The sequence below is a fragment of the Acanthisitta chloris genome, unplaced genomic scaffold (genome assembly GCF_000695815.1).
Source record: "Acanthisitta chloris isolate BGI_N310 unplaced genomic scaffold, ASM69581v1 scaffold3008, whole genome shotgun sequence".
In the NCBI taxonomy this organism is placed as follows: Eukaryota; Metazoa; Chordata; class Aves; order Passeriformes; family Acanthisittidae; genus Acanthisitta; species Acanthisitta chloris.
Genome location: NW_008686308.1, coordinates 5,211 through 17,485, shown reverse-complemented (window position 1 = coordinate 17,485; position 12,275 = coordinate 5,211). Strand labels below are relative to the sequence as shown.

General features: G+C 39.8%; 1 protein-coding gene across 1 annotated transcript in view; it reads left to right on the top strand.

Annotated features, from left to right (window-relative positions):
• UNC5C (unc-5 homolog C (C. elegans)) overlaps nt 1–12,275 on the top strand; it is a gene marked incomplete at its 5' end in the record, with an annotated part of 67,744 nt that overhangs the window by 53,040 nt on the left and 2,429 nt on the right. Inside the window, 2 exons of the mRNA XM_009080058.1 lie at nt 9,920–10,111; nt 10,901–11,245. Of these exons, the coding sequence (XP_009078306.1) occupies nt 9,920–10,111; nt 10,901–11,245 (537 nt within the window). The remainder of the gene's footprint in view (nt 1–9,919; nt 10,112–10,900; nt 11,246–12,275) is intronic.

Here is a 12,275-nt window from a genome sequence, read left to right as displayed (position 1 = left end):
ACCCAATGTTAAGGTTCTGTGCTTCTAAGATACTAAAGACTGACATAAGATTTAACCAAAAGGTCAAAGTCCTTAGCTGTAAAAGACTGCATAATGTCAAACTTGGATATTGTCATCCACATCAAATTTTAGCAACAATTTATCCTTCTCTTCCATTTCACTCCATTCCCATATACATGACATGCATGCTTAAACTCAGGCAAGACCTTTCTAACAATGTTAACAAAATGTCAGGATCTAATTTAAAATGAAAACATAATTGCAGTCTTAATTATAGAATATCATAAACTCCTGTTAAAGGAGAGAACAAGAGAGCATCCCCATTTAACTTACCCACTCAGGAAAGATCTGAGATAATACCTAAGTAAATAATCAGTCACAAAACCTCAAGCTCCCTGTTTATTAGCCCACACTGAACATGGCAATAATTAGTCCTTCAGAAGGAAAATAAATTGCTGTGCATTATCTCTGGGATGCCTGATATCATATCTGACCTTCAGCATCATTGCTGCAGACAAGAAGGTCTTTCTTTGGAATGGAAAGTGTGGGAAGAAGCCAGACACGTTCTGTTTGAAAGCTTTGTGCAGCTCCATGAACATTGTTGATTTTTTTTAAATTATTTTTTAACCACTACTAAGAAGGTATAACATATCACATCTTCTCAGGGTTTTTGTTAGATTTCCTGGAAAATGGCAAGGGACAGAAACAATGAACAGCAATTACGATTCAAATATTGTTGTTAATATTTCTCTTATGGTAAATATGCATTAGCAACATATTAAGTGAACATGAAACCTTGACCCTAAACAGTCAGATTATGAGGTTTGCTCTTGTACCATTAACTCTGGCCTTGTGTAGAAAAAGAAGTAGAAGAAACTTGTGCTGCCTCTGGACAGTGGAACTTGCACAGAACAATGTAAAACTGCTGAATGTCAAATTAATTCTCCTAAATTCCCCTCTCCTAACATGGGAATATGTGACTGCTTGTCCATCATAGATGGAAACCTAGATGGAAACCTAGATGGACTAGATGGAAGCTTACAGCATTGCAGTGCATCTGAATGAACATTTCAGAAGCACTTGAAAGTCTTTTTGAAAGCTTTTAGCCTTTGCACACTGTACTGATCATCTAGAATTTCCTTTAAAAACAATGGAGAAACTCAAGCAAGCTGATGATGGCTGTAGGATTGCTGAGAAGTGATGGTGAACGAGGGAAAGCAAAAGGAGACATAAGATGGAAATAGAACTATTAATGCAAGGCCACAGCCACAGTCACAGCACTTCAAACACTGCAGGGGCACATGCCTTTTTTCATCTTTGTCTCAAAAACCTCTCTTTATAATGGAATTCAGAATGTAGAATTGAAGGATGTCTTTTCCCAGGAGTGCAAAAAAATCTGAAATTGGGCTGACTTTGAATTGAGAAAGGCATTTTACAGGAAAAGGGAGATATGCTGAATTTCTGGAAACTGGAATTTGGAAACAGCAATAGATACTTTTTTTTTCTTTTTTTTTGTTTTTTTGTTTGTTTTTTTTTTTGTTGTTTGGTTGTTTGGGTTTTTTTTTTTGGTTTTTTTTTTTTTACTCATTGAGATCCATTGAACTCAAATATCACCAAAGAGATGAAAAAAGTTTTTAGGGTTCTTAACCCTATTTTATTCAAACTTTTTAAGATCATTTTGGAGACTGAGACTTCTAAAAAATTTCAGCAAAACCCAAAGATTTTAAATAAAGTTCTGAGCCGTTGGAGCTGGGGAAAAGAACAACTGAATTAATGCTGAAAGAAGACCTTATCTTGGGAATTATAAGAACAGAAGCAGTTGGGTTCATATTGTTTGGGACTGGTATAAAAAAAAATTACCAGCTTGCTGGCTTTGAGTCATCTGATGTGCATGTACCACAGTGAAACAAAGGGTTGTTTCAGTAATCCCTCACATCTCAATGTATACACCACACACTTATTTTAAACCATCTAAGAACTGCTGCTTTCAAATTTTAGGCATCTACATGTGAAAATTAGTCTCTGTTTATCTGTCCATCATAGCTCTCTGGTTCAGAGCCAGTTGCCAACAAGAGCCTATTCACTACACTGGATAAAGCCATCAAAGCAGAGACAGAAAGGCAGCAGCTGAATGTGCACGACCTTCTTTACTCCTAGGTGATTCAAGGGCATTGATTTTGGAGCCAAAAAGGGGAAAAGTGCTGTTACAATATATTAGGCTCAACCTGTTGAGTTCTTTCCAATGGGATGTTCCTGAGACATGTCATGTGGCAAGGCTCTCAGAAGGGCCACGCAATAATGTGACCTCAGATCTTCTTGAAAGTGCTACAGAGAGGGTGAAGTTAAGAGAATTTATAGATTAGCAGTAAATTGTGGGAGATTGAAATACGATTCATTAAAGAAACTAGCAGTTATGGTGTGGTTTATGCAATCTTCACTTTATTAAATGAAAGTGCATGTCTTCAGTTCTCACTGGTCTTGATACATACAGTCTCAAACTATATATCATTATCTATGACTTCATTAGGTAATGGTATAAAACAATTTTTTGCAAGATAATTGTGAATATTTTTGTAAATATGACCCAAACTGTATAAGCTGTAGTAAATAAGTACCCAGAAAGAAAATCTTCAGCTACTCCATCATCTTACCTAGGTACTTGCTGGAAAGAGGGAAAGTAGGCAGGGAAAATACAAACTGAAAACTGGTAATTTTTCTTTCTCTCTTATGTGAATATTTTACTTTCTCCAGGAATAATCTGATCAATTTACTCTAAAATTGATATCCATTAATACAAATTCAGCATGACTAGAAAGATAGCAAAATCTATTAAGGACTCAAAAGGGGAACCAGTTACAAAATTTCCTCTGCATGAAGCAATGACCTAGTGTTTTATACCACAGGGATAAAAGTTGTCTTTAAAATACACCAGTTGGAAGGTCACAACAGTATTTTCCCATGGCTTTCTAGGTCAAATCAAACACAGGATTTCAGAATGTTCATGGGCATGATACTGAGTTCCCAGCCTGAGCACCATGTGTGTGTATATATGCCCATGAATATGCTGAGAGGTGGATTGTTGCCTGTGGAAGAAAGAGAGCTTAGAAATGTTTTGGTGACTGTATCTTGACACTCTGTTAAATGTCAGTCTGAAGGGAGTCAGTGCCATAATCTCTGCACAATTATGTTTCATAGGTCTAAGATTCTCCATTTCTGAATGCTTCATTTTACCTCAGCTTGGCAGAAGGATTAACTACTCCTCCCAAGGAAAATTGCAGCAGATGAATTCATACCGTAAAAAGGGTCATCCTGCCTGTTTGTCAAAGCTAACCCTGAAGACAGATGATCCCACACATGCAGATATATAGGCCTGCCATTGTGTCTCCTGTGGCCTCTGGCACAAGTGTGTTTCCAGAATGTCAGAACAAGACATGTGGGATTGGAATGTTCAGACTAGACTTCCAATGTTTGGGGATCGTCTGTCTTCACAAACTGAACCAAACTAATTACATGAGCTTCACAATCCATTTAGTTAATGGTCACAATTTCCCAAATCAATGCCAAGTGTGACTGATAATGAAATTGAGTTAAACTAAATTGATTAAAGGCATGCTACAGTCTTTTCTATGTACCAACATTGGATTGGTTTCTTTTTTCAGTCCAAATTGATACTCACCCTCCTTCACTTTTCCCAGTGTGTTGCATCATTATAAAGGGGCTTAAGTTACCCTTCACATGCTTTATAGAAAGAAAATAGGCAATGCCTACATAATGCACCTTTAGAATGATACATCTGCATTTGTACAAAGGATTTGTGCCAGTGTAATTACCTTAGTTAAAAAGAGTCCACCTTTAACACTTAATAGAAGCACTTCCACAGGGGCAAAAAATGTATTTACAAACCTAAATCAGAATATAAAGTAGAATGCATGGATAAACACCAACTTACCTAAAGGTTTTTTAATGAATGCATTTACCATGCAATTATAGTGGTGTAATTTCTATAGTCAGGTATGTCATAGAGTGAGGTACTTGCACAATGAGGGAAATAAATATCCATTTTTAGTAAACCACTGAGAACTTCAAACCATAGGCACTATGCAAGTGTAAAGTATGATTATTACTGTTTTACTCATCCAACAGTAAGTTACACAACAAAATTGCAAAAGCACCTTTGAAAGTATGTATCTCCCAACAATCTGTAGGAAAAAGCTTAATTTACTTTTCTCAAAGAAACTAGTTCACTGTGAAACCAGCTGTTCTGAGTATGAGTCAGCAGCCTCAGCAGTCTTCCAGGAGTCAAACCCTCCAGCACCTTTCTAAATTCATCCTCATTAAAAATGTTGATGATCTTGGTAGAAGTCCCTTAGGTATTTGTCAATCAGTGCTGTTAATATAAAGAGGGGAAAAAAAACCCTACAAGAAAAAAGATGTCTTTTCACTGCAATTATTTTGATGAGAGGAGGGAAGTTGTTCTTCATTATTTCAGTTACTAATCCCAGCAGGTTTTTATCATTATCTGATAAAAATGTCCTTTTCCATTGTTTGAAGGCATAGTCAGAGGAACCAGCGTGACAGTCAACTTTCTGAAGCAAAACCTGGGTTTTTGTGCAGGGATCATGGCAATAACCCTGCCTCCTACCCATCACTGCTGCATGGTTGCAAGCCTTCCTTACAACTGCAATGCCCACTCCCTTTTGGAAGAGTGACAAAGGAGTGCTTAAAACTAGATTTGTTCTAAAAAGTCTCATTCAAATGACAGAAGCAGTCTGTAGTTGCCATGTTTGAGTGATCTCCGACAAATGTGCTTGATTTATTTTGCAAGTTAAAATGGAGCTGGTGTTTGACCAGTGGGTATCTGGGGTTGCCAGCTCAGAAACCCACGGTGAGGTCTCTGCTAGCTTCAGCCAGGGAAGCCTGCCACATCCTGTGAGCAGACAGGGTTGTGTGACCAGCACAGCCTAGTTTGTGTATAACCATCACCCCAACAAGGACTTGGCATCCAGCACAAATGGTTACCTGTCCATCTACAGCCAGATGGATCAGCTGGGACTCCTGGCTCTCAGCAAAAAATTGGCATGCCTGTGATTCAAATGCATGGCATCTCACTCAGCAGCCCATAAGCTTTCCACCTCCACCATTCTTGCCTTCTGTGTAAAAAACATATATTTCAGACTGAAAATGTGTCCTTGCAGACACATGTGCAAGCCAAGCTGTTTGCACGAAAGCAGTTGGCTAGACTTGTGTGCTTGGATCAATTTCCAGCACATGCAGGAGAATAAAATCAAGATCATTTTACTAAACATGCAGGTTTGTGAGGCTAATGAAAGCAGCAAGCAGTATTCTTGCTTCTTCCTCCTGTTTAAGTAGACACAGCTCTGAATACATGCACAAACATTTCTGTGGAAGAAATCAATGTCACTCTTATGAAGCTGCAAGAAAACTCTCCATGATTATCAGTAAGAGAATCTATGCAAACCTGTAAGACATGAATATGTATTTCTGACAAACAGGGTCTATGGAGAGGTTGCAATGAGGTAAATTCCTTTTAGAATATTTGAGGACTATGGTTGTTTACTTTGCTAAAAGAACCTTGAATCTGAATTTCCACTTTCCTCTGAGAAAGAATGCTCTGAGTAACATCACAGCTAACCCAGGTGGTGCCATCCTTTGTGCCTGTTGAGTCGCAGTTGCTAAATCCTTTCAGACATGGCAGGAATGACACACAACACTGAACACAAAACTTGCCATCTGAAATGCAAGGTCAGGAGAGAGGAACAGCCTTTCCAGCTCTGCCCATGTGAGCTCAAGCTCACTGAAGAGCCAGGAGATGTGTGCTGCCCCGTGCCAGCTCCCCTGAGGACATGCTGAGGCACATGAAGTGCAGGGAAACATGCTCAGGTTTCCCAGTGGATTTGAGTATGAGGCAAAAAGTCATTCAGAGATGCATCTGGCCTAAATTCATTTTGTGCTTGTACCTTCTATCTTTTGCTGCCTCCCTCTTGGTCTCTACAGAGACGTCTTGCAAAGGAAATACTGGTCATAAGGGATGGCTGAAATTTAGGTTGACTGAATATGGGCCTCAGCATTTGTCTGGGGAGTAAGTGGGGAGTAACTAGGGTGCTGTAAATTCATGAGCAGACTTGCTGAGCACTTACTCAAGCCCTCAGATACTTCTCTGGCTTTTTATGGTTAATGCTTCAAGTACACCAGTAGAAGTAGAAAGCAGTTATTAACAAAAGATTGTGTATGCATGTTGAGAGTACACATAGCTGAACTTGCCTCAAAGAAACAAAGAAATGAATGTGAGAACATAGTATTTCTAAAAGCAATTGTAAGGCTGGATTCCTTGCTGTGAAATAAAGTTTTAAATAGATATTACAGGCAATATAGTCTGTTCCATGATGCCTCAGAACAAACATCATGATCAAAAATCAGCTTTTTTTGCTCTGGTATTTCAGTTAAGGTAGCATTTATGTCATAATTAGTGTCTAGAAACTTTGAATGAAGGTATGTCTATACCTGTGATCAGGATAGACTATATCTTATTAGCAAGTTGTCATGGTTGAACTCCAGCAGCAGCCAAGAACCACACAGCCTCTCACTCACTCCCCCACCAACGGGATAGGGGAGCGAATCGGAAGGGAAAAAGCTACAAAAACTCATGGGTTGAGATAAAGACAGTTTAATAGAGAAAGCAAAAGCTGCACACACAAGCAAAGCAAAACAAGGAATTAATTCACTGCTTCCCACAGACAGGAGGTGTTTAGCCATCTCCAGGAGAGCAGGGCCCATCACGCGTAACGGTTCCTTGGGAAGACAAACACCATCACTCCAGATGTCCCCCCTTCCTCCTTCTTCCTCCCACCTTATATACTGAGCATGATGTCCTATGGTATGGAATATCCCTCTGGTCAGTTTGGGTCACCTGTCCCAGCTGTGTCTCCTCCCAATCTCCCATGCATCCCCAATTCCTTGCCAGTGTGGCAGTATGGAAAGCAGCAAAGGCCTTGGCTCTGTGTAAGCTCTGCTCAGCAATAACAAAAACATCTCTGCATTATCAACTCTGTGTTCTGCACAAAATCCAAACATAGCCCCATACTAGCCTCAGTGAAGAAAGTTAACTCTACTCCAGCTCAAACCAGCACACAAGTATGCAGCCAAGAGATATATAGAGCACAACAGATGCCAAGCACCCAAGCTCAGAGTTTCTGAGAGCTGGGCATTATATACTCCAGTCTGCCTGCAGTATGGTCCTGTGCATTGGGCATGCACCAGGAGTGCATTTTCCAGCTTTGTTTCATCTGCAGGGAGTCCCCAGCTGTGTGAGGCTCCCTGCAGTGTGATTCAAGGGCAGGAGCTGAAATTCCCTTCAAAAGCACTGAAGGGAAGGTGATGGGGGAGAGGCACCTTCTGTCTTACACTGACTCTAATCCCATCCCTGACAGTGACTCCCCTGCTTACTTTGGATTTGTCATTTACCTTTCCAGCAGGATGGGACCTGGAGCATTTCACTCCTCTCCCATATAGATGGAGAGAAGCTGGGAGATGCTTAGCAAGTTCCCAGGGCTTGTGCAAACTAAGCAGTTATAGCATGCCATGCTGTAGGAGCTGCAGAAAGAAATGACAAAAGAAACAATATCTCTTCTCTATCCATTCATAAATACAGCTGTAAATTGTGTTATGATTTTGTCGATATATGGTGCCTGCAAAGATTTCAAATAAACAGTGTTCGGACCCCAGGGGTCTTATTGATTTTGTAGTAATTTCAAAGAGAAGCCACTCAGTTTACCATTTGCTGACCAATTCTTCGCTCCCTAGGGAATTCCTATTGAACGTGTATTAAAGACAGGATAAAATAATTCTAAGGAAATACAGAGATTGGGCTTTATGCATAGACTGCTCAGCAAATGGGTATTTAACCTCTGACTGGAGACGACAGGTCTCCTTTAGCTCTATTAGATCAACAGCAAGTTATTATAATTAAATATAAAATCTGTTTAGAGCCTCACCGAACATGTCCTGGGAATTAAAGCATATGGCAGGGATAGGGATAAAAAGACTTTCCATATGCTAATGACCCTTGATGTCTGAAATAAATTAGATCCATTAGAGTTTATGCTCAATAAAAGAAAGACTTTAAGCTCTCCAAAGTTAGTGACTTGAGACCGATTTTGGCTTAGAAATTCAATCTGTCTGCTTATTAATTCTTAGCAAGACTCTGGAGGAGACAGGGGATGCAAAATCATAATTCTATGCTGTATCAGAATTTAAAAGTGCCATCAGTTTCTTTTCTTTCTTTTTTTTTTTTTTTTAAATGAAACTATTTTTCATGGTTCACATTTTTGTTCTCCTCATTTGATTTTGTTCCCATTTTTGTTTAATTTCTTTCTTTTTAAGGTTTCATTTATCCTATTTCAACTGAACAGAGAACCCAGAATGAATATGGATTTTCTTGTAAGTTTAAAGTTTGATTTTATGTTCCTGGATGCTAATTTGATGCTGTTCCTTGGGTCAAACTTTACTGTTAGGCCAGCTCTGTGTGACTAGGCTAAGAAGGACCTATTTGGCAGAGTAAATGACACGCTGCTTGCTTGACAGAGTCAGTGTTTGGCTGTCTGTGGGTTGACACAAAATGATGAGTTTCCTTATGCACAAGGGAAATAGGAGATGCTGCTGCCTCAGAGACAGAAACTGGAGAGAATGAACCATCTTGTCATTAAAATCCCCTTAGCAAATGGAAGAAACGTGGTGGAAGGGTAACTTTTCTTCGAGCTGCAACTCAGAGATCTGCTTCCTGAACTGCTGAGGGGAAAATGGGGTGTTTGAAGGTTGGTAAATTGAAGGTCTTATAGCCAGGAACTTACAGAGATTGACCACTCCTTTTCTACATCTGCCAGTTCCCACCTTTGCAGCTGGAGGGCAGCTTGGCTTAAATGGCTAAAAGAAATAAAATAAAAGTGATTTCACACACGTTTCAAACAAACAAAAACAGAGTACTAAAGAAGACTGATTTGGTTTTGCACTTCCTTTTCTCTGATACTGGGATTCTTCACTGTATAGAAACACATCAAATTTTGATCACATATTCAGACCTTCTGGAAAAAAAAGGGTTTGTGGATAATGATACTAGAGATTAGCTTGGAATTGGTCCTGAAGATATGGTATAAGCAGCTAGTAGAAATATCATAGCCATTTTCTGACAAGACAGCTCAAATAAATCTGCGTTCCTTTTGGTAAATTGCCACCTTCTTTCTTGTGTTCACTTTGGTTTATATCCAAATATGTGTTTGTTAATGCCAGTGATGAGAAGTCAATGTCTTATTCTCTGCTTTACCAGTTTGTTGATTTTTTTTTTAAAGGCACACGAATGGAAGGGAGTAGTGGCCTGACACATTATAATTAAAAAAACCCAAAACAAAACAAACAACTCAAAGATATCCTGATATTCCAAGTATTCCATAAAAAATGGACTTTTTGGTTCTTTCCCTTTTTTTAAAGTAAAAGATAAAGCTTCTGAAGTTTAAAAACACACAACAAGTTTTTTGTTATCAGATGAACCACTAAATACAAATACTATGACACTATGTCACTAAGACGTGCTATCTTATTTCATAAGGTGAATTTGGGTCATGAGAGTAAGTCTATAATGTGTTATAGTTGGTAGTTCACAGCCTGGGTACTAGATACATGAACGAGTAGATAAGGAAAGAGTTAGAATACAAGTTAGAGAGAAATCAAAGATTGGTTTCCATTGAAAGGGCATTGACCTGTAATACGGTGTTGGAAATGGATTTTAAATTAGCCTATAAAAAAGGTAGTCAATATCTGCAGGAAATGAGAATAATAAGAATGCATTTTCTAGAATGTCCCTTTGAAGAGCACATTACTTCAAGGCTCCTGGGCTCTCTCCCTCTAGCTGCTCCGGACTCGGATGATGTTGCTCTCTATGTGGGAATCGTCATCGCCGTGATCGTGTGCCTGGCTATTTCCGTGGTCGTGGCCCTGTTTGTCTATCGTAAGAACCACCGTGACTTTGAGTCAGATATTATTGACTCCTCAGCGCTAAACGGGGGATTTCAGACTGTTAACATCAAAGCTGCAAGGCAAGGTTAGTTGTCATTTCACTCCATATTGACCAATTCAGGCAGATGCTATAATTTTATGGTCTCTGGGGCTGCATGAATGATGTGCACTGGATGCTTGTTGACACTTGATAAAAGGGAGAAAAATAATTTTCATTTGTTTCTGATAGTCAAGTGCTCCAAACCCACGTTCCTCTTTTTTCCCAATGTCTGCACCACAAGAACAAATCAACATAAGACTTAAGATGACAAGAGAGGTCATGTGGAGGATTAGAAGTATTGTTTTCTTTGCTGAAGAAAATTTTAAAACAAATCTTCAAAAATTGTGATGCCGGTATTAATCCCCCACTGCAGGGAGTCATGGGCATGATGACTTCATAGGCTTCTTGTGTCTTTTATTTCAGGAATGCTGTTGTTACACCAGTGAGATAAATTGGTTAATGATTGTCACATAGCATTTAGGGAGGGGGTATTAGTTAATAAAACTAGACCTACTGAGCAAGGAATACATCTTGCCCTGAAGCTAAGCATATCATATTTGAAATCTGAGTGCAGCCCAGAAAATTAATCCCAGTGAAAAATCTTTAGAGCAGAAACATGCTGTAATTTTGTATGACAATTGGGTTCCATAGCAGCTGGGGCAATATGAGTCCCGAGAGTTTGCTGGAGAGATGACTGGAAACAGAGATGAAGGTCAGGGTATCTGAACCTTTGGAATGAAAGGCAAATGCAGAATGCAAATCCAAATTGTTAATCAGAATAAAGTCATCAGAATAGAGAAGTAATATGGTTCTTCCTTCTCACCTCCAATGCAGACCTGCTGGCAGTGCCACCAGACCTCACTTCTGCAGCAGCCATGTACAGGGGTCCTGTTTATGCCTTGCATGATGTCTCTGATAAAATCCCAATGACCAATTCTCCAATCCTGGACCCACTCCCCAACTTGAAGATCAAGGTTTATAACACCTCTGGTGCAGTCACTCCCCAGGATGACCTCTCTGACTACTCCTCCAAGCTGTCCCCACAGATCACACAGTCTCTGCTGGAGAATGAGACCCTGAACTTAAAGAACCAGAGCCTTGCTCGGCAAACCGACCCATCATGCACTGCCTTTGGAACCTTCAACTCCTTAGGAGGTCACCTAGTAATTCCCAATTCAGGTAAGTGCTAGCCATAAAGGATAAGTTGACTTAAATGGGCAGTTGTTTTGTGGGTTTAAGTGGATTTAGCTTTTATGTGAGCAAAAACAGGGTAATTTCTGGGACTCTGCCTTTTCTTTGTTCAAAACAAATGGCTTTTTTTCCCCTTCATTCAAGTCTAGCAAGTTACTTCAAATATTTTTTACCCAAAGTCATGGTCACCTTTTAAACACTACAGGCTTGAGGATGAAGTGGGTAGAAAGCTGCCCAGTGAAAAAGGACTGAGGGGTGCTGGTCAACAGCCAGCTAAACATGACCCAGCAGTCTACCCAGGTAGCCAAGAAGGCCAGTGGCATCCTGGCTTGTATCAGAAACAGCGTGGCCAGCAGGACTGGGGAAGTGATCATTCATTTGTACCACAAAGACCACAGATAAAATAATGTGTTCAGTTTTGGGCCACTCACTACAAGAGCACAAGTCTTAGGAGTCACAGCTGAGGGAGCTGGAGCTGTTTATCCTGGAGAAAAGGAGGCTGAGGGGCAATCTTATCACTCTACAGCCACCTGGAAAGAGGCTGTAACGAGGTGGGAATCATTCTCTTCCAAGTAATGCTCAGGGACATGGTCTGGTCATGAACATGGTGATGCTAGGTTAGTGATTGGACTAGATGATCTTAGAGGTCATTTGAAACCTAAATGAGTCTATGGTTCTAAACAGAATATTGCAAGGCTTTTAGCCACTTTCTGAGACATGCAAAGCTTCAGAGCTTCCCTGTGTGAAGTGCAATTCAGCATCTCCTTTAACTTTCATGCAGCTCTAGAAAAGGGATTTCAATATAGTAATCCTCTATTTTGTCATCACACATAAAAATGGACAAATTAATTTAAAAACAAATTGGTTGTTCTACTTCTGGTTCATTACAGACTATATGTAATTGAAGTAGGACAGCAGAGTACTATTTTTCGGAAGGCTTTTTTCCTGCATGCATTACATACCCAAGGAAAATAAGGCCCAGTAGTGTCTTTTCTGGATTCCTCTCCTTGTTGTGTGT